This window comes from Anolis carolinensis, chromosome 6 (assembly GCF_035594765.1).
Source record: "Anolis carolinensis isolate JA03-04 chromosome 6, rAnoCar3.1.pri, whole genome shotgun sequence".
Taxonomy (NCBI): Eukaryota; Metazoa; Chordata; class Lepidosauria; order Squamata; family Dactyloidae; genus Anolis; species Anolis carolinensis.
The window spans coordinates 107,518,441-107,542,755 of NC_085846.1; the positions used below are offsets into that span (position 1 = coordinate 107,518,441).

General features: G+C 36.8%; 1 protein-coding gene across 4 annotated transcripts in view; it reads left to right on the plus strand.

Moving 5' to 3' along the window:
- Window positions 1-24,315, plus strand: part of esyt2 (extended synaptotagmin 2) — a 62,529-nt gene that overhangs the window by 17,268 nt on the left and 20,946 nt on the right. For all 4 annotated transcript variants that reach the window (XM_062957981.1, XM_062957982.1, XM_062957983.1 and 1 more), the window contains exons 2-10: window positions 2,842-2,883; window positions 4,365-4,499; window positions 9,087-9,163; window positions 10,980-11,052; window positions 11,264-11,353; window positions 16,668-16,723; window positions 22,341-22,461; window positions 23,065-23,241; window positions 24,037-24,119. In XM_062957981.1, the coding sequence (XP_062814051.1) occupies window positions 2,842-2,883; window positions 4,365-4,499; window positions 9,087-9,163; window positions 10,980-11,052; window positions 11,264-11,353; window positions 16,668-16,723; window positions 22,341-22,461; window positions 23,065-23,241; window positions 24,037-24,119 (854 nt within the window). The remainder of the gene's footprint in view (window positions 1-2,841; window positions 2,884-4,364; window positions 4,500-9,086; window positions 9,164-10,979; window positions 11,053-11,263; window positions 11,354-16,667; window positions 16,724-22,340; window positions 22,462-23,064; window positions 23,242-24,036; window positions 24,120-24,315) is intronic.

The following is a 24,315-nucleotide window of genomic DNA, read 5'->3' on the forward strand; positions in this document are numbered from 1 at the left end:
TAAAGGTAAAGGTTTCCCCTGACGTTAAGTCCAGTTTTGACCAAGTCTGGGGGCTGGTGCTCATCTCCATTTCTAAGACAAAGAGCCGGCGTTGTCCATAGACATCTCCAGGTCATGTGGCCAGCATGACTGCATGGATCGCCGTTACCTTCCTGCCGGAGTGGTACCTATTGATCTACTCACATTTGCATGTTTTCGAACAGCTAGGTTGGCAGAAGCTGGGCCTAACAGCAGGCGCTTATTCCACTCCCGGGATTTGAACCTGGGACCTTTTGGTCCGCAAGTTTAGCAGCTCAGCGCTTTAATACACTGTGCCACCAGGGGCCCTGATATATCACATAACCACCCTACAATTCATTTTCTGCTCCCTGCTGGTTACTAACATAAAATGTCAAATCACTCTTACCTTGAATTCTGGTTTCTTTAGACCAGTGGTTCCCAACCTTTTTTTGACCAGGGACCACTCTCCAACATTAGTTCCAAAAGGGTTATGAATCAGTTTTTGGTCAGCTTTAAATTCGGTTTATTTGGGGTGCTGATTCAGAAAATTGCATTGGATAGATCACATCAGCTCTAGTTTCTGATACAGAACATATGCCACCCAGTAGTCACATCTGATCACCCACAGAAAACCATATTTAATAATCTAGAGCTGATGTAGTCTATCCAATGCAATTTTCTGAATCAGCACCCCAAATAACCCCAGGTACAGGCCTAAAAACAAAGACACAAAAAAACCCCTTTTTTGGCTGGCCTGGATAATAATACTACTTACTATCCATAGCAGTAATGGTGAGGCTGCAGACCATATTTCAGTTCTTGCTGACCACTGGTGGTCCACGGACCAAAGCTGGGGGACCATTGCCTTAGACAAAGCATGGCGCAGTTAGCACAAATATTTTGTGACCCAAGACGTTATAGTTAGGCATGGCAGAAGGTGGTTTAAAATATGTTAATTCTACATATCTTCTGCATATTTATTCATTTATTGGGGTGTCCTATGAGCATATAGAAGCCACCACTTTTCAGTTTGGTGATTTTGTTGGCTTCCAGAATACTTGGCACTGCGTTTGGTCCTCAGTGAATGGCAAGTACAGTATGCTATAGTGTAAAATCAGTAATGTTTTTTCTACCAGTATCTGCATATTTATAATAATTATTTCCTTCAGCTCCTGCCTTTGCCAGTCCCATTATTGGCTGAAATGGGGTTTCAGATTTAAATGAAACGATGGTAAAACCCACATGTCTGAAGGAACGTGTGGGTTCTGGCTGTGAATGAAGTGAAAGAATTTAAAATGCAAGACAGTTATTTTAGTTGGCCTGCATTTAGAGGTTTTTTAGATTGCTATATCCTGAAATAGTACAAACCTCTATTTTCTGTGTCAACTATTTTGAGGTCACCATGTTAGTTTATGGGTTAAGGTCATGTGAGGTGATTAGAAAGGTAGCTAAGAATAACTAAATTTGATTTTTTTTTTGGTTCAGGAAATACTATATACACAGAAGGGCTAGAATTTTATATTTCAGAAGTCTTCAGATGTTTTTAAAAGATGATTTCAGGTATTCTACATACTTCTCAAGTATTTTCGTGTTATTTAGATCCATGGTCACTACGGATAGATTGTACTCTCTTTTTGGTACAAATGAAATTATTTTTTAGAGCAAAAAAAAGGCGCTTAAATTTTACAGAACATAAATGAATAACCCTGAAAAAACTTGTACGGAGATCTCACACTTTTATTGCCATAGTTATCTGGCTGTGTCATACTTGACTGCCTGTTTGAACTCAGTATAAATAAAATATATTCTTGTACTTAGAAGCATTCAGTATACATTATTGATAGTTCTCATGTACTTCAACTCATTAAATATGACAAGTGTTTGGAAAAAATAGTCTTTTAGTGTTGGTGTTCGAGATCTGAGATAAAGTAAAACTGAATATGTAAGCAGATTAGAAGTCTGCTATAATGGTAACTGTGTGAATCTGTTGCTCCCTTTTTCCTTTCTCTCTTTGCTGCAATGAACTAGGACAGTGTCCTAAACAAGTTGCCTTTGCATTAAGACTAAATGTGCCAGCAAGCTGATGGGGCTTCTCTACGTTCTTCAATGTATGCATTCTGTGCATGTTGAGTATTTGCGACCAAAATCTGTAATTGTTCACATGGGTGGCTAAGACAGTGACACCTTTGCTTTCTGATGTATTTATGTTCAAAAACTTTGCTTCATGCACTAAATGATTAAAATGTTGTATAAAATTACCTTCAGTCTATGTTTATAAGGTGTCTATGAAACAAATAAATTTTGTGTTTAGGCTTGGGTCCCATCTCCAAGATATCTTGTGACATACATATATGCAAATGCACTAATTCCCAAATCTGGAAAAAAATCTGAAACACTTCTGGTTCCAAGCACTTCAGATGAGGGATACTCAACCTGTAATACTTCGGTGAAGGCATATGTACCTAATCATATTTAGTTAGCCAACTTAAGTATAACTAATCCAAGTAGCTAATGTTGATGACAGCAGTGGCAGCAAACAGCCAAGACACAGCAAAGATGAGGGAGTAGGCAGACGAAACCCTCACCATCAAGAGAGAAAGCTGCCTTGGCAGCTCCCAACCAGCTCCAGAGCTCAAAAAAAAAGAAATACGTTCAAGTTATCCATGCTCTCCTAGTTTAAGCCAGTAATAGCAAGAGTGGTCAGACTTTATTTTTCATGGTCTTCACAATCTCTAACTTTTTTGCTACAGTTAGTCATGTTATGTTTAGCAGTTTATGTTTCTGCATCATTGTGATTTCAACTTTAAGTATCTGTTCTCATTTGCATATTTCTTTTCTTAGGTCCATTTTCCAGATACAGAAAGAGCAGAATGGTTAAATAAGGTAGGCTATTATTCTTATTGCCTAAAAACATTGGTAATAATAAAAAAGATTATTCCTTGCCTTTTGGCCAGTTCTTAACATTCCCCAACATGGCATTTTTCATGTGTTTTGGGTTGCCAGCATGGCAGTTAATTGAGGATGATGGGAGTTGCAGGCTAAAAATCTGGAAGATTATAGTTTATGGAAACCTACATTTCTGATCAGGAGTTCCTGACATGACAAAGCATCTAATTTCTTGGGCTGGTCTACTTTCCACAACTAGTTTGTTGTCATCCATCATCCATGAGAAGAATGGTTTTAATATGGTATAGAGCAGATTTTTATTCTTTGCTCTACAACAAATTATCCTGTTTGTTACTTTTGAAGACGAAGTCCTGTTTCCACATTGGAAGGTGTAAGGCTGCATGCTTTTGTGGTCCATTGAAAGTGATCCAGCCACTACCCTTTATGTCCTTGCCTGATTGTGTGCTTCATTTTGTGCTCCTTGACTGTAGTCTCCTCGTGTTTATTTTTTGCTTCACAAAGTTTAATAGATGTGGAAATAGATTGTAGTTTCTTGCTGTGCAGTTTGACATGAAGATTTTCCCTGATGCTTCTTTCAATTCAGGGCTCACTTGCAGCCAACATGGAGACACGTGTTCCATCATTTGCAGCATGTAGTGATAGTGCAAGGGAATTGGTATGGGTATTATAATTTCTGCTCTCTCCCCCCCTCCCCTTGTATATGTCCATTCAAGTGGTGATCCCATTGGTTTCATTAGGTTTCCTAGGCAAGGAATTAGTCAGGGGTGGTTTTTCTAGTCATTTCCTCTGAAATATAGCCTACAATACCTGGTATTTGTTGCTGGTGTCCCATTCAAGTCCAGATCAGTGCTGACCCTGCTTACCATCCAAGATCAGATGAGATCTAGTGCCTCTAAAGCAGTGGTTCTCAAACTGCTCCTCCAGGTGTTTTGGACTTCATTTCCCAGAATTCCTAACAGTTGGTAAGCTGCATGAGATTTCTGGGAACTGAAGTCCAAAACGCATAGAGAAGAAGAGTTTTGAGAAACACTGCTCCAAAGTATTTAGTCTACACTTTGCTAATTAGCTACTAAAAGGCTTCAGATAGGACTTGGTTGCTAATTTGCTATGAGCTGTTATTGTGTCAAACGCACACATTTGCAAGAAGTGTTTTAAGCGTGCTATATTTTTCACTTGTGTACAGTCTCTTTGATAAAAGACAGGTCTGAAAATATACTGGAAATCGAAATAATAAAATATAAGTACAGATTTTTAAAATGAAACTTAATTGAAAAACATACGTCGAAAAGATACATATAAAGCCTTGTAAATGAGTTATAGGAATAACCTTCAAGAGGTTGCCAGAATCACTAATGGTTTCATGAGGGTTAAATTGCATGCAACATTATCATCTTTATGAAATACTTCTGTTCATATGATTGTAACTGACAATCCTAAAATACTTTTTTCTTTCTCAGACTGTAAAACACATGTGGCCTTTCATTTGCCAATTTATTGAAAAACTTTTCCGGGAAACCATAGAACCAGCAGTGAGAGGAGCGAACAATCACCTGAGTACTTTCAGCTTCACAAAGATTGATATCGGGCACCAGGTAGGGTTTTTTTTTTTGGACTGTGCATGATGTGCACACTTTGTGCCTGTGTGAATAGGGTCAAGTGGATAATATCACAAAATACTGTTTTTTTTCCAGCATTATCCTTGAGATATTTGAAAATATCTTGCTGTTGGGAAAGGGAGAATTCTCTGATGATAAAGTGAAGAAATATTTTGATTTCAAAAATTATTTTGGTGCATTGACTTGTCATAATTCATAATACAGTAGTTTGTGAAAATCTGTAGTAAACGTGCAGACTAAATATTTACAGGAATCTTCTCATTATGATAGTCTGCAGCAGTGGCTTGATATGTTTCAGTACCTTGGTGTGCTTTTGTCATCTGGTGATACAGGTGCTTGATTGCTGTTGCTATGGTGATGGAACAACAGGAGAGTAAGGGTTGCAATTTGTAAAACAACTCATGTTCCAAGATAGTTTAAAGTTGTAAAAAATGCTTCCTGCCTGGGTGCATATTAGACAAATGGAATCAGCAGCTCAAATATACCCAAACACAGGTCTAACATTTGAGGCACCTAAATGTGCATTGACTAGTGGTGTGCATTCGAGTAAAAGTTTGTCCCGTTTCGTTTCCGACTTTCGTTCCGGGGCCTGAGCCCTTTTTGGAAAGCCTCCTGAAATTGGGAGGGTCGTTTTCAATTGTTTTGTTTTGTTTTGTTTCTTCCTGAGGTGTTTGACTGCCTGGCACGCACTGCGTTTCTTCTCTTCCTCTTCCTTCTCTCACGCCTGCAATGCCCCACATTAATTCATGGGAGTCATGGCCAGACAGCCCCACATCCAGACCTCAGCAAGCAAGCAGGAAGCAATCACCGCCCCTCCCTCCTTTCAACTCGGAGAGTATGGTGGGCTGCGGGGTGTGTGCATGTGGTGGGGTGCGTGACTGTGCAGCCGGTAGGCTGCAGGCAGGCACTGAGAGGCGCGCACAAGCTTTCCAGGCCTGCTTGCACGCCCCACGCCCCACGCCACACACACTCTCCCTGGGAAGAAAGTGTGTTTGTAACAGGGTGCAGACAGACCTGGAAAGTGCATATTCGCCTTTCAGTGCCTGCCTGCAGCTGAATGCTGGCACACACACACACACATGCCTGAAAAGGAGATTGGGGAGGTAGTTCCTTCCACCCTGATGCTGAAGTCTAGATGTGGGGCCACTCAGCCATGACTCTTGTGAGTGAATGTCGGGCATTGTGGGTTTGAGTGAGGGAAAGAGGAGGAGAAAGAGAAGAAGCGCGCACACATGAAATTTTGGCTCCACACGAAAGACACAGAAGAAACGGTAAGAACGAATTTTGCGCACATGTCTGATATTGACCAGTGATTGTATTCTTCTTTGGAAAAAGTTGCTCAGTATATAAATACTGTACATATAAAGACATAATATCAAAGCACTGTTGCTCAGGGCAGATATTGTTTGATTGCTCAGTTCAGTTCTGTGGTTGATTCAGTGGCCAGAAGCAATGGATGCCTTACCTTTCAAATATTAGGTCTTGGCTAACAGTGTCTGACAACCGTGAATTAAGCATTTGGACAAAAATAATTCAGATAAACGTTTGACACCACTCATAAGCATTTGCTAATGTGAATGCTGTTGGAGGGGATATACTTTTTGTCCATGTCTTTTAAAATAATAGCTTGGGGCAGGGATAGATTTGATGGAACACTTGAGTCATACTGTGTTCCTATTTTGATTTCTAAAAATCATAGGCAGTGTTAATATACATTTAGGGCAATGTGAATGGGATTGTATTCATTTGCCTTTAATTTTTTACAATCTGTCAGTTTAAACCATTTATATTTCAAAAATGTTTCCAATGCAGCTTGCAAGATGGATGCCCTCAGGTGTACAGTCTAAATTTAAGACAGCACACACAAGGAAAAGGATTTGGGGAGGGTGGGAGAGTGAAATGTAAAAGCGTTTTCCTTGCTTTTCTACTTGCCTTAGATGGTATACTACCTTTGTAGTTGCTATTACAGCTTATGCTTTTAAAACATTTATGTGTGGTGTACTGGCTAGGAGTAATTTCTTTGAGCTACATATCTCTGTGTTAAATAAACTTTGTGTATATGTGAACTGCCAAAAATGTCATAGTCTTTCAAAACACTTCTTAAAATGTTTCTTGATTAGCAAACACATTACAGCTGTTTCAGCCATTTGTGGCATGTTTGTTTTGATAATCTTTATCAGCCTTATTGGGCAAGAGAGCTCAGGGGCATGTTCTCGTACAAAAAAAAACACCACCCATCCATTTTTCTTTTTCCAATTCTTCAGTGTATTTGTTTGTTATTAACCTTAGTAATATGCTTACAAACGCTAAAGAACTAGAATGAAGAAAAGGAGTGAAAAAAGCAGACATATAACTAGAGCACTGCCTCTTCCCCAAATGTAATGAAAAGAAAAATAAAGGGGGATCTATGGATCTAACTATTCCTACTAAAAGTACTAGTAACCATAACCACAGATTATTACAGTGGTGGATTTTGTAGTGCTCAAAAAGACAATATTTTCTAATCTTAAAAAAGTCTTCAATTGGCTTATCCTTGAGAATGCAAGTTAATTTGGCCACTTGGGGCATTTTATCAACCTTAACAATACATTCTTCCATTGTCATTGTTTCAGTCCTTTTCTAACCATGAGCAAACAATATTCTTGCTGCTGTTGTGTATCAAGGAAGTAGTCCATATTTACTCTCCAATTATTTATCCGAAATGCCCAGCAGAAAACTTTCTGGTAACATTACAAAATCTACTTTTATTTTTTACTTTCTTGTATGTTCACAACACATGAAACAAGGAACACTCCTTATCTTGATACACTCAGTATTGTTTTAAAATATTCTAGGACATTTTTGGCAGCTTATTTGGGCTTAGATACCATCTATATATTATTTTATAGAGGTTTTTTAAAAATTGCTGCACAAGGCAAATTTTACTACTTTGGACCACCTTTCCTCCCATAGGGCATTATGCTCAACATATTCATATACTGTTTTACACTTTATATTCTGTCTCTAGTTTCAAAAGCTACTTATTCATTTTTAATTATATGGTCACTGTCTTTATCCTACTTTCAATAGAAATCAACCTTCTAGTCAAATTCTTCACTAAGGCTGTGTATAAGATCTGCCATAGCTTTGTAAACGGTCTGTTTAAGTCAGCTCTTTTGGCATAGCTCATAGCCTAATCCGCATTTCCTTTGATTTTAACTCCATCATCATAATTCTGTGCTTTGCCCTTTCCATCTCTTGCCTTAAAATGGCCATTCCTTTTGAGTTGTAGGAGATCTCCTGTTTGTGCCAAGTTGTTGTGACATTCTGAATTGATGTTGTGGCCTCTGAACAGGTTTTCAGAAAGCTTTTAAAAATGGTTTACTTGTCCTGTGATCTATAATCTTAACAAATCCAGTTTATGTTCTTAATATTTTCTGTCCCATATTCATTAAAATCTGGTTAGACATCTTGGATATTGAGGCTTGAATTTTAATCAGCACAGGGTCAGTTTTGTCTAGTCCAACATTTTTCTGATGACCATGTTAATGATTTCATGTAAATCTCTTCTTAAATCCTGGTGTCAGAGACACCAGACATTTCATTTCCCCTTTCCTAAAATATGGCTTCCCTATTTTAGAAAATATGGTTTCTCATCCAGGTCATACATGTAGATTTAATATTGTAGCATCATTTCATAGTTAAAATTCTCCTTGTCATTGAGAGTTAAGGACCAAACAGACTTTTTCTTACAAATCTTTTTACCTGGTCATTTGGATGCAGTTCCGCCTCAACACAGGTGTCCACGTAAGCTGATTTTTATTTATAATACACATATGAAATATTTTGCCACAGTTGGTATGCTCTGCTCATGCAACAGCATGTTAAACAAGCAATCACACTTTTTTGTCTGGCACTGAAAGAAGATATTATTGTCAGGAAGAGAGGCTTGCCAGCTTCAAGCGAGCTACTTGTTATATACCTTACTTCCAAAGGCTAGGGTCTTCTGGGTAGGCAGGCTTTAACAGCAGTGAAGTTCAGTGTATTGTTGAAGGCTTTCACAGCTGAAATCACTGGGATGTTGTGTGGTTTCTTGGATGTATGGCCATCTTCTAGCAGCATTTTCTGCTGATGTTTTGACTGCATCTATGGCTGGCATCTTTAGAGGATTCTCTGAAACTTGCTAGAACATGGGCATACACCCCAGAAACCACACAACACCCCAAGAGTGATGTTTTTTGGCAAAAGCACAAAGCAGCCAGCCTTCCAAGAGCATTGTGGTCCAACAACCTTTCCCTCACCTGTAAAAACTAGGCATAGGAAAAGTAGGCTGAGTCAGAAAACTTCTCTCTCAATGGCAGGAATTACTTTGTTTTCCTTTGTTCACTTCCACGGTGTCCATGGCTTCAGTGTAGTCAGTCAATAGCAACTTCTAAAAACATGTTCAGTGTGAGAGGAATTCTGTAAGCTATATTTTCTGATACAGATAAACTTTCCATTTTTTTAATTAAAAAAACCTATTTTACCTTAAAGGATCATTTTGGTAGAATTGTTGCTCTATTAAAAATGAAATCTTTACTTTAGCCCCTTAGGATTAATGGTGTTAAAGTGTACACTGAAAATGTGGATAAAAGGCAAATCATTTTGGATCTTCAAATCAGGTAAACTTGTTAGAAGTACATTAATAAAAACCTTATTGTTTAAGATGTGTGATTTTAACTGTGTTTCATTAGGTCTTGGGGAAATATTTTAAAATGTTTCACATTGGTTACTGTGGAAAATATTAACAAAAATAAAGGGTTAAAGGTTAATAAATTTTCCATTAATGTGAAACGTGCCTGTCATGTTTGGGATCTTCAGATTAATTTAGCCTTACATAATTCACAGCCTTTATGCCCTCCATGGATAAAGTGTTCCACTTTACCCACTGTGCAAACAGAAGATCATGTTTCATACGAGCTATGCTGCAAAGACATATGCCAAGAAGTATGAGTTGAAGGGCAATAGTGACATTAATGAACTGCCTGTATACATGTGTGTAATCTCTTACTTACTTATATTGTTACTGTAGTAATACTGTACTAATACTGTAACACAATGACACCTGATAAATGAAAAAGCCAGATATAAAAAAGATACAGTAGAGTCTCACTTATCCAACATAAACGGGCCAGCAGAATGTTGGATAAGCGAATATGTTAGATAATAAGGAGGCATTAAGGAAAAAACTATTAAACATCAAATTAGGTTATGATTTTACAAATTAAGCACCAAAACATCATGTTATACAACAAATTTGACAGAAAAAGTAGTTCAATACACAGTAATGCTATGTAGTAATTACTGTATTTACAAATTTAGCACCAAAATATCACGATGTATTGAAAACATTGACTACAAAAATGCGTTGGATAATCTAGAACAAGGGTCCCCAAACTAAGGCCCGGGGGCCGGATGCGGCCCTCCAAGGTAATTTACCTGGCCCCCGCCCTCATTTATAATATAATATGTTTATATCAGTTTTAATAATATAATATATTGTATATACATATAATATTGATAATAATATTATCATTTTATACAATACAAAACTAATAATTATATCATATAATAATATTAATTATATGTTATATATTACATATAGTATTACAGTATAGTGGTATAGTTCAATATAGTACAATGCTAATATTGTGCTATGCTAATAATATAATATATTGTATGTACATACAGCTGTTCTGAGTTCGGGGTGAGAAGGGTGGGATATAAATGTAGTAAATAAATGTAGTAAATGATTTTGGACTTAAATAAATATTTCTGGACTTAAGCTTGCCCAAAGTCTGAAATGACTTGAAGACACACAACAACAACAACAATCCTAATTAACCTGACTATCTCATTGGCCAGAAGCAGGCCCACACTTCCTATTGAAACCCTGATAGGTTTATGTTGGTTAAAATTATTTTCATTTTTAAATATTGTATTGTTCTTTCAATGTTATTGTTGTTGTTTTGCACTACAAATAAGATATGTGCAGTGTGCATAGGAATTTGTTCGGTTTTTCCCCCCAAATGATAATTCGGCCCCTCAACAGTCCGAAGGATTGTGGACCGGCCCTCTGCTTTAAAAGTTTGAGGACCCCTGATCTAGAACGTTGGATAAGCAAGTGTTGGATAAGTGAGACTCTACTGTATTTGAATTTACAATGTATTGAGTATGTATACTGTAATCCCTCTTTAAAAATTCTAGAAGCAATGTTTTGTTTTTAGTGTTGTTAGCCACTTTGGATCATTTTTTAGCAACAACAACAATTTTATTTTGCTAAATCTCAGATATTTAGTGAGAATTTGAAGCCACACTGTCAGGTTTGGCATATTTTAGGGACATATTAATTTTGATATATTTGTTCTCATTAAACATGTGATCATTTATGAATGCATTCTTATGTATACCATATTCTGTTTTTCTTCACACTCTTAGTTTTGTTGGCAATTGTGAAATTGACTTGGAGATCAAGAGATACTTCTGCAGAGCTGGTGTGAAGAGTATACAGGTAAGTTTCATTTCTTTTCTACCTATCATGCAACCATATTAGTTTAAGATATACATTTCATAAAATCAGTTATGTAATCCTCATACCAAACTGGAAACAAAAGTTGTTCTTTTTGGTGTAATTCTAAGTATGCAGACCTCTGCAATACCATATACTCTCAATATTCTATTTACAATTCATGCTGAGTACTTTGATCTTTTTCTTCTTTTAGATTCATGGTACAATGAGAGTTATATTGGAGCCTCTCCTAGGAGACATGCCCTTAATTGGAGCACTGTCATTATTTTTTCTTAGGAAACCGGTAAGTGAAAAATCTTTATATTTTCTTCCTTCTTTGCGGCTGTGAACAAGCAGTCTGGTGTGCATTGCTTAATTACTAGGCTTGTGCACGGATTGATTTTCGATGTTTGCCTTCGGCTTTTTTGGTCACCCATAATGGCAAGGGCTCTGCCACCATGTTTTTTTGAACTGAAATGGATCATGTGGCTGCTGGTTGCAGATACCTTCGGTTCTGTTCGAGATCACGCAGCGCGCTGAGGCTGCTGCGTGCTTGCACGAGGTTTCCCAGTGAGCCCTGCCTGTTGAGTCAATCAGAATAGAAGAAAGCTGTGGCGTGTCTTACGCAAGCTGTGTCTATTTAATGGGGCGAGCGCCTCTAGAGAGAGGTGCTTCAGTCGCTGCAGTCAGATTGCCTTGCTTCTTACTCGCAAATTCAGATTTTGGCTTGGTTTATTGAATCTTATTTTTCATTTCCCTAGATTATTTTCTTTATTTTTATAGGGACTGGGAGTTGGAAAGTACAGGTGGGTGGGTGTATGGCGTTTGGGGACTTGTGGGTGGGTGTACTTTTCTTTTAGGGTGGCTCTGAGCTTTGAGTCACCCTTTAGCCTTTACTAAAACCTTTAGCTTCTTCTCTCTCCTCCCGCCGCGCTTTCAGAAAGTACAGTAGAGTCTCACTTATCCAAGCCTCGCTTATCCAAGCCTCTGGATTATCCAAGCCATTTTTGTAGTCAATGTTTTCAATATATCGTGATATTTTGGTGCTAAATTCGTAAATACAGTAATTACAACATAACATTACTGCGTATTGAACTACGTTTTCTGTCAAATGTGTTGTATAACATGTTTTGGTGCTTAATTTGTAAAATCATAACCTAATTTGATGTTTAATGGGCTTTTCCTTAATCCCTCCTTATTATCCAAGATATTGGCTTATCCAAGCTTCTGCCGGCCCGTTTAGCTTGGATAAGTGAGATTCTACTGTACTTTTAAAATATTATTGTTATTAATAATTATAAGAATTCCACCAAACAGCAAAGTCTCATTCTCAGAAGAACTGCCTACCTACCTCCCTACCTACCCATACCACCAATACCTAATAATTTATTTCCTTTGCAATCTCATCACAAGTTCTCTCTGTTGTTTTATTATATTTCTCTCTGTGCTCTCTGTCTTCTTAATTTCATTTAATAATAATAATTTGGCTGTTGCCTAAAAATAATAAAACTATTGGGCTTCTGTGGAAGCTTTGCCAAGCCAACAGAACCCATAATCTCTCTCTAACTCCAACCTCCATAAGGACATTGTGCAATCAAAACACCTTTTTCAAAAGGGAATTTTCAAAAGGAGATTTTATTTCTAGAAAGAAAATAAATTCCTAAAAATCAGGGGATGACCCAAATGTTATGAAACTTGGTGGGCTAACATTGGTAGATGTGTCTTCCAAGTGTGGCCATTTTTTTCCTGATAGCCCTAAAAATGATAGGAAGGGAAGCCCCCCCCCCCCCTCACCTTGCCACCAATTGGCCAGATCTTGCCGCATTTTTCAGCTGCGGACAGAAAATGGCTTTTTGGGTAGTGTCTGTTTTCTGGAAGTTCACAAAAACAAATCTGTGGGTCCGCCGAAATTCAGATAGCAGAAATTGATCACTGTTCAGCCAAAAAGCACAAGTCTCCTACTGAACTCCTCCTGCAAGTAAAAGTGGTTACAATAACCAAGAACTAAAACAAAAGCATAATACAACGTATCTCCTTCAGGCTTCTGGATCTTGGCTTCCTAGAGAAGTGACAAACAAACCATGGCCCAGTAAGATCCTAGCCATTCACACTTGCAGGAAAAGCTAAGTAGAAGTTGCTGGACAGCAGACCAAAATGCTCAGTAGTTCAGGCATACTATTTTGAGTGAAATTGTTGCACTTTTTTTGTTATTATCCATATTATAAAAATAATAATGTTTTGCAACTTTTCCTGAAGATTCTGTATCTGTGAACTGTAAATCTCTTTCCATCCACACAAAAGTTCTGATGTAGAAGATCATTTCCAGTGGTGGAATAAGAGAGGAGACAGTCTGTCATTCCTTTGTAATTTTCTGGCGTTCTTAAAATCTACTCTAGAGAATGGGGGCTTCCCATTAGAATAGCATGAAAAGTGATTATTAAGTACTTGCATCCTACGATCAGAGTGTCCTGAAGATAATGCCACTTTTGATGGGGCATGGAAATGACTATTTAGGTTACCATAATATTTGTAATAATTTTCTCCCTTGTTGCCCACTGTTCTATATCATGGTAGTCAGTTACAACTGAATCGACAGACCTCAGTCTACTACCAGTCCACAAAGAAGATCTGTTGGAAATTCTCATGGATATAGACAGCACATGCTCTATAGATTCCTCTTATCTCAAGAATTTAAAACTAAGGCTTAGATCTGGTCCATATATAAGCATGGAATTATTTCTTGCCATAAAACATAAATGATTGAGTCTTCAATACTATTGAATTTTTATATTACTATTTTAGGATAATTCAAAACTGTATTAATACACATTTTTTATTATGGCCACCTATTTCACTGCAGAGAATGGCATAATTTCTCAAATTAAAATAAAACCACATCGAAATATTGTTTAGAAATCTGAGAATCATACTAATGGACATATTTATTGTGTATGGTATTTTTAATTACTGTACCCTGTGATCTAAATTTAGAATGGTTCATTATTCACACTGTAGTTTGAGATTACCCAAATTGAGATCTGATTTCATTACAACAGTAACTAATTAATTAAAAGGAAAGAGCACCCAGTTTAACATAATTCAAATGGGCTTTTAATATGACACTTTATATGCTGCATGTCTGCTGTACAACTGTGTACGGAATTTATTGCAACCTTCACTTTATTTCAAAATAAGCCAGTTCCAAGACCTCATCGTGTTTTCTGAGTGGCGAAAAATGCTAATTATGTCTTTATGAATTCAGCCATCCATAGCTTTAAAATATTCCTTCTGTTTAAAAAACCAATATTGAAATTACAATTTTATACTTACCATTTTTATTATGCTGCTGTATATTATAGGACAAATCCATGAATTTTGGAATCCACTGGGGGTTCTGGAGCCAACCCAATATGAAGGGCCCACTCTTTGTGCTTCAGAGCATAGTACTATTGAAGAAAGTTTAGTTGCTATGCGGAGGATGTTTCCAGTATCACACTTTGGTAAACATGATGTGTTCTGGCCCTAGCCCAGATTGATCTCACACAGGCATCCACAGATACATCCAGCAAGGACCTGGCCAGAAGGACCTTCAGAAGCTGACAGCTGCATTCTTATTTTGAATTGGGAAGACACAGCATGAGTTTTGTTCCTTCCTTCTCTGGATCTTGGAGGGGCCCCTTCAGCCCTCTGACAGTCAAAGAAAGCTTGAGAGAAAAGTGATGATTTCTCTTATTTTGGTGATAGTTTGTGTAAGATAGGAATTCAGTGGGAAAGACTCCTGCTGGTCCTTATTTTCAAACTCTTCACAGAACACATGAGCCATCTTGCAGCTCATCTTTGCATGCTCCCTGCCGTTTCCTTTCTTTTTCTCTGTTCTCCAGCAGCAAAGGGGGAGAGTTCCTGCGTCTCCCTCCAGCCTCTTGTACAACACATGCCAAAGAACTGCAGGGGAGAGGTGTTGGTAAAAGGAATAAAATAGAGGCTGGCTGACGAATCAATATTTTGTGGACTCCTGCTTTTCTAGCTTACAATAAATTATTTAGATGATCTGTTAAAAATGTAGTAGAACGCCTAATGAGATTTTATAGCCCATTTTATGGCATGTGTTTCTTCCTCACTACCTTTACTATATGGCAGTCTGAAATAACTTTTTGTGTAAGTTGGAAGTTTTACTGCATTTTTTCTGTTACCTAGAACTGAGAGCCTGCATCTATCCAAGAAAAACTTTTTGGAAATATTTTGTCAGGACAGAGACACGGGAATTATTTGGCAACTAGTTACATATTTTTTTCTTCTCATATTTTCCAGTCCAAAAGTAACAATTGGCAATAATTCAGTTTGTGCTGGAGTCCTTTTCTGTTGCTGGCTTCAATGACTATATATGGCAACACTGCCTAAATTAATAATTCCAAGCATGCTTGTTTAATGAGTTTGCTTAAGCTTTCTGTGACTTGTGAGCCATACAGAGAGATTTTGTCAGACATCCTGCTGTTTGTAGTTGCTACAAAATTACTCATCTTGATCTAGTAACAAAATGACTGCTAGTTGCTTATACTGTAAAGATAAGTTTTGTTTAGCTAATGTACTATGAATGATTTTGAATTGGTTTGGAAATTTTTTTAGTAAGAGAGAACATTTGCTTTTAGGCAGGGATCTTGATACAAATAACTGGGGAGGCAACTCTTATAGCACTTAATGCATTCTAGTTATGGCTGTCTGTATTCTAAAAATTCACCTTCCCTTAATGCCTTTACGCAGTAGTTTTGCTTGAGCCAGCATGGAGTAGGAGAGTTGCTGCATCAGACCTGAGTGAGCTTCTTGTTATAAGATGTTTTGAAAAATAAAACAGATTTAACCATTTGCCTTAGTAGCTTGCAAGACTTTTATAAAATATATATCTGTTAAAGAGCACGGGATACCTTGGGTTTAGAGTTCTCTAAGGTATTGGGGATGTCAGAACAGTTTTTGTTCATGAGTGCCATAAGCTGTAGAGTTTTTTGCTTCCTCCCAAATGATTTTAAATATTTGGTTCATACATAATACTTCTTTCTTTAATTGTATCCTTCTGTTCCTGTCTGTAAAGTATTTTTGATGGGTTTGTGTGTTATGTGTATCATAAGAATGTGTGCTTTATGGCACAGAAATCCTACTGAGAAAAGATTTCCGTAAAGTGGTCTATCGGGATCTGAAAAATATTGCATAATCTAGAAGGGATGAATGCTTGATGATGGCTGCATATGACAAGAACAGTACCAAGAGACACAAATTTGGAAACAACTCAGGAGCAGGAGCAGCATCTTTCTTTTTCATGGTGTCTATGACTCACACAAATCGGGTTCTCTATACCCTGCAGAGAACACTGTTTAGACCCTTCTAGAGCTGTTACATAGGTATTCTGGGTGGTAATCTACCCTATACACTCATCTTCATGGTTCACTGATCTTGATTGTTAGTTCAGACCTAACTTTGGGGATTTGTTTTATCAGATTTGATAAGAGATACCTGTGTGGCAGATTACAAAATTAATTCTTCTGACTGTTAGAATATATGACCCTTGTTCCTCTTTATTAAACTGTAGAAGTTCTGAACGTGTAATATGTTTTTTCCCCTGTTTCCAGCTTTTAGAAATTAACTGGACAGGACTGACAAATCTTCTGGATATTCCAGGACTAAAGTAAGTTGAAATTGAATAAAACTGATTTAATGGAAACACACAGTTGAGCTTTTGTGTCTCTCTGTGTGTATGCATATAAAATATTTAAAAATAACTAATTGTGTGTAATGCATCTGTTCTCTGTCATATTTTAAATCAACTACATGTCCAAACTGGTGATATTGTCTACTTTAGCAGGATCTAGAAATAACCATTAAGCTCTTGCTTCCAGATTTTAAAAGTACTATATAAAATCCCAGAATACTTGTAAAGTATCTACACAAACACAAGATGATCTATGTACAAAGAAAATATGTCCAAATAGCATATAGTATTATTAAAGTTCCCCGTACAAAGCTCAATTTGGCAGTACCAGAAAAAATGAAAAGGAGCAACAGCTCTAACACAAAAGTTATCCAAGTCTGGTATTGGTTTCAATGTATATAGGCTTCAGGGATACATAGTCAATGAAAATATCTTCCAAAGAAAATAAACAGATGGTTGGTCATGTCCATAAGCAGAGTCACTCCTTGTAAGCAATTAGGCACTATATATAAGTTCTTTGTTGCTGAGTATACCAACTCCCGAAGAGGGGGAATTTCTCCCTGAAACAGGGTACAAAAATACCCGGGAACCCCTGTAGACTTGGGACTTTATTTGGACTTTACTTGCGAAGACTTTTTTGAGAGCGGTGCTCCATCATTATTTTCTTCATTCCAGTATACAGCAACATGACCAACCATCTGTTTACTTTGTTTGGAAGATATTTTCATTGACTATGTATCCCTGAAGCCTATATACATTGGAACCAATATCAGACTTGGATAACTTTTGTGTTAGAGCTGTTGCTCCTTTTCATTTTGTCTGGTACTGCTAAATTGAGCTTTGTACGGGGAACTTTAATAACACCATATGCTATTTGGACATATTTTCTTTGTACATAGACCATCTTGTGTTTGTCCAGATTTTAAAAGGACATTTCATTGCCTTGCTGCTTTGGCATACTCAGATAATCAATTGTCAAGCAGCTTCTGGCATTGTTTATATGTTTGTAGTGGGAAATAAGCTTCTGTGTAGTAGGCTCCAGAGAGGCTGAGATGAGAAATGTGTCCAGGAATTAAATCTGCCCCATTTCCCCATCTAGATGTCAGTTCAGTTGATGTACAGTATAACCCTCTTCCAATTCAAACCATTGGGCCTTTGAGTTTAGAGCCAGGAGTCTTGCTTTCATTACTCTCCTAAGAGTAAAGAGCTCTAAGGGGCATCTTACTCCAGCAGAAATATCAAGGGTTCGCTGTGCAGACTGTAGTTGCACTGACACTGCAAATTCTGTTTAAAATGTCAGATTTTTATGCCTGTTTCTCTGTGTGTGTGTGTAACCTTTTTTTTGTAAAGCATAGTAGTAGATACAAACTCAGTAGCAGAACGTTACACTAATTTTGTACAGGGATGGCTGAGAAAAGCAATATTTGGGTTGGAAATGCTGTTCTGGAAGCTACTGAGTACTTCTTGCTGAATTTGTGGTTATTATTTATTGTTACATTTCTAGCCTCCTTTCCAGTTACAAATACCACTTGGGAAGACAGCAACTTCACTGACACAAACTAAATGCTTAAAATTATCATTAAAATAAATACAATAATAAAACTGTAGAAAAAAGTGGTGACTTTTTTATTTTGGTTTTTAATTGTAGAAAAAATGCTTTGGTGAGGGAAAACCATACAAAATGATAGGCAATTAAGACTAAGTTATGCTGTGCAGCTTCTATTTCTGTTTTTTGTTGGATCAGTAGCATCAATGGTAAACTGCTGTAGTGTAACAGCTGGCAGAAAACAAAGTGTTTCTTTGTGACACGCTGCCAGTATTCCGATTATATTTGGCTTTCCTTTGAAAGGGAAGAATGTAGTCGTTCTTGTTCTGCTCTAGTCAGAGAAGTCTCGTCTTGAGGTAGTAAATATTTGAGGTTAGCTTGTAGCACTCCACCCAGCAACATTTATTTTGCTTCATCTTAATTAATGATTTGTTCCCATCAACATTTGAAATAAATTTAATTTAATCTGTGTACAAACATTGAACCTTATTGTTTATAGAATCCCCAAATGCAGCACATGAAAAAATGTTAATCTGACTGGTTAAGGTTCTAGAAAAAGAAATATACTGCCAGTGAAGCTCCATGAAGTCCTTGATTAGGTTCTGCCTTTCAGCTGTTTTTTCCCCTTTTACCTGGGTTGGAAGGACTAATGAGAGACAAATGGGAATAAAGATACCAAAGTCGGTATTCCTAAATGTGCCTGTGGTATACATTTCAGTGTAGTTCTACTCGTGATTTTGAAATTGCTTGATGTCACTTCACAATCGCTGGGATTCTTTCTCCAGTTTCTCCAGCTACATATTTATTGATGTGCATACAGCAGCTATATTAACGCCTTCACTCGTGTTTACATTATGCATCACCTTGTTATAGTTATCTTCTGCTGCTGAGTGATCAAACACTCTTTGGCATTTGTGAATGATCCTCCCCCCCCCCAAAGGATATTAATTCCCCACCCCAGAAATCCTTGATCCAATTTATTATAGCTGCTCCCTTTTAGGAAACTGCTATTCAGTTTAGGATAACTGTTCTACATAAAAAACTTAGAAAAAATTGATCATAGTTTCTTTGCTACTTTTAAGAATTATTAATTTTGTACAACTTAGGTTTTAACAATACTGGCTATCCTGATTTTAAACTAACAGCTGATCCAGAGATATAAGTTTTTATAAGTATTTTATATACATACGATTATGTTTTAAATAAATCAAAAAGGTTGGCATCGTATTCTCAGGAGTTGTCCACTTCTGCTGGTTACTGCGTGTGCCACATTCTGCATTTGTTGAAACCATCATTTCTTCCCTCTTCTCTGTCAGTTTTCATTTCCCTGCCCACCCAACCCTGTTTGACAATTTGTGATATATTTAAAACTGGAAAAAAGGAAACATATGACTCACAGAATAAGAATAATAACCTTACAATGGCTGCCAAGCTGATCATAGCAAAGGGGAAAATAAACAAAAATAAAGCACTTCTAAAATGTAAGTTACATTAATGCTTCCAGCATAACACCAGGTACTACAGTCATTTATATTGATTGCTAAATTTGCGTGGAGTTCTGAGGGCTCCTCATGGGAATTTGGGTGTAGAATCTGGCGCCTGCCTTTTACAGAATGGCAAAGGCAGGAACACATGTTTCTGTAATAAAAACTAACTGGATTAATTACTTTATATTTCAGTCAGATGCTATTGTAAGACCATCAGCTTTAGTTTAAACTTGTGGGCAGCTCTAATTCAGGAATTAGCTGAAAGTAAACCATGGCAAAGTCTGTGGATAAGCAAATGTTCTAAATACTGAGGACTAGCTGTCTTCCGGATAAACAATTTAACTCTGACATATGCTGTTATTTGAAGTGTAGTGATATCAACAGAATTTAGGTGTTCTTTTCTTAGTCTGAATTTTTGCAGCCATAGTTAAAATATACAATGCTAGGTTTTCAGATGTTGGTCCAAATGAATGATTATGAAGGATTTTAAGTCTACTAGTATTTGTGGGAGCCAGGTTCTGCTCTCCCCCATCTTTACCATAGTCATATAATAAAGATGACTGTCTTATACCATGTGAGATGTATTGCAGTTTACTAGAAAATAACTTCATCAACCAAAGCAGATTTAAAGCTGAGTGGATGCTAAAAAACGCATGCCCTTTTCTCTGGCCACTAATGGGACTATCTTTCTTTATTATTTGCCTCACTGCTGTGTCTTGGTACATCTAGTGCATAACAGAATGTGCTTAGGGAAACAGAAGGAAGAAGAGAGGAATTGCTTTTTGTAATTTAATATTATTTCTAAAGTAATAATTCAGTTATTGGTTCTGATTAGCGCTGTGCCTCATTTGTTACTAATCTTATCACAGGGCAGCTCCCTCCCATCCACTACTTATGAAAGGAAAGGAAATTATTGCACAGTTGTCCACATAAATATAACCTCTATTTTGTAATAGTAATTGTTGGTGCGTAGGGATTAATGCACATATGAAATCTGCTGTAATTCTCTTGTGGCTGTGCTAATACAGCAACGTCTGAGGCACTGTTTCCATCTTGTGGTTACTCAAGATAATGCTAGGATACATGTAAATAATGGGGCTTAGTTGGTTGCTTGTATTTTGATTATAGATAGTGGATAAATGTTAAAGAAGCAAGGCTAATTACAGAAAATAATGTAGTAAATTTAAATCTAACTTTCTTAACAAAGCAGGTATAAGACAAGTATCATTAAGAACATGCCAGATTTCCCCCATGTGGATTATTTCACAGGGTGGTAGATAGAGGGATGTCAGCTTGCTGTTTTGCATGCTGTACCCAGTTGCTGTTTTTGAAAATGCTATAGTTAACAGAAGTAATTTTATACATTTAAAAAAAAAATCAGACATTATGACCAGAGAGGAAGCAGGGGAACTGAGATGCAGATAAGGGAGGGATTGTAATGAACAAATATGTCACCACAAACAGAGAAAGAATGGGGGGGGGGGGGGCGGGGGGGGGGAGTCCATGTGGTGAGAAGAAAAAACTTTTTTGTTAGCCAATTGCATTTTAAACCATGCTTCTTCCTCAGGAGCGTTTATAACATCAACATAACAACATTTGATGTTGTTGTTAACATTCAATACTGGTAGTCTGCCAAAATAAAACAAAGAAATCCAGTACATATAGGTAAAATAATTTACTTACGAATATAACTAAGGAACTGTTTCATAAGAAAATGCTTTCACAATGAAACCAAAATAATAAGGATTGTAGTCATCATAATAATAACAGTAAAAAGTCTCTACATTTTTTATACATGAAGTCAGGAAATGCCCATTTGGTTGGGTGATTGCAGGTAGGTACAGTAGAGTTTCACTTATCCAAGCTAAATGGGCCGGCAGAACCTTGGATAAGCGAATATCTTGGATAATTTAAGGAAAAGTCTATTAAACATCAAATTAGGTTATGATTTTACAAATTAAGCACCAAAACATCATGTTATACAACACATTTGACAGAAAAAGTAGTTCAATACACAGAAATGTTATGTTGTAATTACTGTATTTATGAATTTAGCATCAAAATATCATGATATATTGAAAACATTGACTACAAAAATGCTTTGAATAATCCAGAACCTTGGATAAGCGAGTCTTGGATAAGTGAGACTCTACTGTACCTCCAAAACTAAAACACCTAAAAGTCAGTTTATACATATCTATACTGTATTTGGATGTTGGATGGAAACCACCAATGAATACCACATGCTGTACATTCCAGAAGAAGAAACCTTTTAAAACCATGCCTTTAAGTGTTCCTTACCTAAGGAAATCCTATCAAATTCATTGGGTTGCCGTAAGTCAAAAGTTTAAACATGGTAATGGCTTGGCTGAAAATCCCATCATGCAGAATAGCGACGACAAAACTAATTTTGAGTTGAAATATTCCTATCCTGCAATATATATTTATTAGAATTGGCATGGGTTTTTAAGCAAGCATAATTGTTTGAATACAAACAATATGTAAAACTATTGTTAATGATTTTTTTGTAATAATGTTGCCTATGTTTTCTCCTCAACAGCGGTTTATCAGACACTATAATACTAGATATAATATCCAATTATTTGGTGCTTCCAAATCGAATCACTGTTCCTCTTGTCAGTGAAGTGCAGATTGATCAGTTGCGGTTCCCCATACCAAAGGTAAGAATTGTAGCATAATATTCTGAAACAATATACCCTCTAACAGTATAGATATTGAATAAACTATAAATAGAATAGGGTTGTTGTATGTTTTCCGGGCTGTATGGTCATGTTCCAGAAGTATTCTCTCCTGACGTTTCGCTCACATCTATGGCAGGCATCCTCAGAGGTTGTGAGGTATGGGAAACTAAGCAAGGAAGGTTTTTATATATTTGTGGATAGCAGAATAGTTTCTGGAACCTAGAAAACAAACAATGAAAATTAAACTTACTTTAATCTATCTTCCTTTATCTTCTGTGATAGCATTTAAGAATTTGGTCAGAACAAACATCTTCTGACTCAGTTATTAAGCAACTAAGGAAAACTGCCCGATAATCTAGGCTAAACAGAAAACCTGGAATATAGGGCCTGTCTGGAAGTAATATTAATTCATCCATACCTCATATTTTCCCTCTTGTGTACCACAGAGTTTATTGTAGACCACTTTTTAATGGAGAAACTGTAGAGTGCTGTTATTCATTCCTACAGCTAGAAAGAATTCATAATCTTTTATTAGTGAACATTGTATGGTAATCATTTTTCTTGTTTTTTTCTTTCTAACAGGGTGTACTAAGAATACACTTCATTGAAGCTCAGGATCTTGAAGGGAAAGATACTTATCTAAAGGGAATTATTAAGGGAAAATCAGATCCTTATGGAATCATTCGTGTGGGTAATCAAATTTTTCAAAGCAAAGTCATTAAAGAAAATCTCAATCCAAAGTGGAATGAGGTTTATGAGGTAAAAAGTTCAAATGATTGATCAGTATTTGTTTTTGTTTTTTTTTCGTTTCACTGACATACTAGAGCCTTTGAAAGGAATTTCAGATATTGCTTTTTTCTACATTGAGAGAATCTTTGAAGCCATCAAAATGTAGGACCTTGAGTGTTTCATTAGGGCTTCTGGAGAACAGAGTTTGAATTTCTGCTTAAGCGTAGATCCAAGGATTACTTTGGGCAAGTGATATTCAATAAAACAAGTGATTTTGGACAAGTGACACAGAGGCAGAATTACCTGTGAATAATTCTTGCAAAATTAAATATATTAGCACATGGTTTCTGTGAGCTGCAGTCAACTTCAAGGCACATAACAATGACAAAACAAGACAATGCCATTCATGCATTTTGGTTTTGGTATATTGGATTGCTTCTATTATCAGAACAGGAGATAAATTCAGGTGCAGTGCCAAGTCATTGGTTTGGTGCTGCATGAATGATCTCTCTTGCATGTTGCCTTTCATATTCTGTTTTCCTCTTTGATCCAATTTAAAAGCAGGCCATACCTTTGTGTTATATTCAGATCATAAAAATTGTAGTATGCCCTATTTGGGTGTATGTACTTTGGAACTAGGTAAAAACTATCTGGGAAATTTAGTACAGGACTTGAGCTTTGGGCTTTTCGTGGTTTTATTTGATGGTTGTGATATGTGTTACAACTACTTAGGTCATCTAGTGGTCATTGTTACTTATTCTTGGTATGATGTTCCATGTAATCCTGAATTAACCATCCTGATGTTGTTAATTGTTGTATTCCCAGGCCTTAGTGTATGAGCACCCAGGGCAGGAGTTGGAGATTGAGCTCTTTGATGAAGATCCAGACAAGGATGACTTTCTGGGAAGGTAAATTCTAAGCAAGAGTTTTTTTTTTTATTATCTACCAACAATGTACTTTGAGACATGTTTTTGATTTTTCCTTTCGTACATACAGTTGAGTGTTTCTTGTATATAGTCTTTTTAAAGTCCTAAATCTCTATATTAGTGTGTGTGCATGCTTTCAAATTTCATTTAAACTTGAACTGTAGAAATTAGGTGCTCC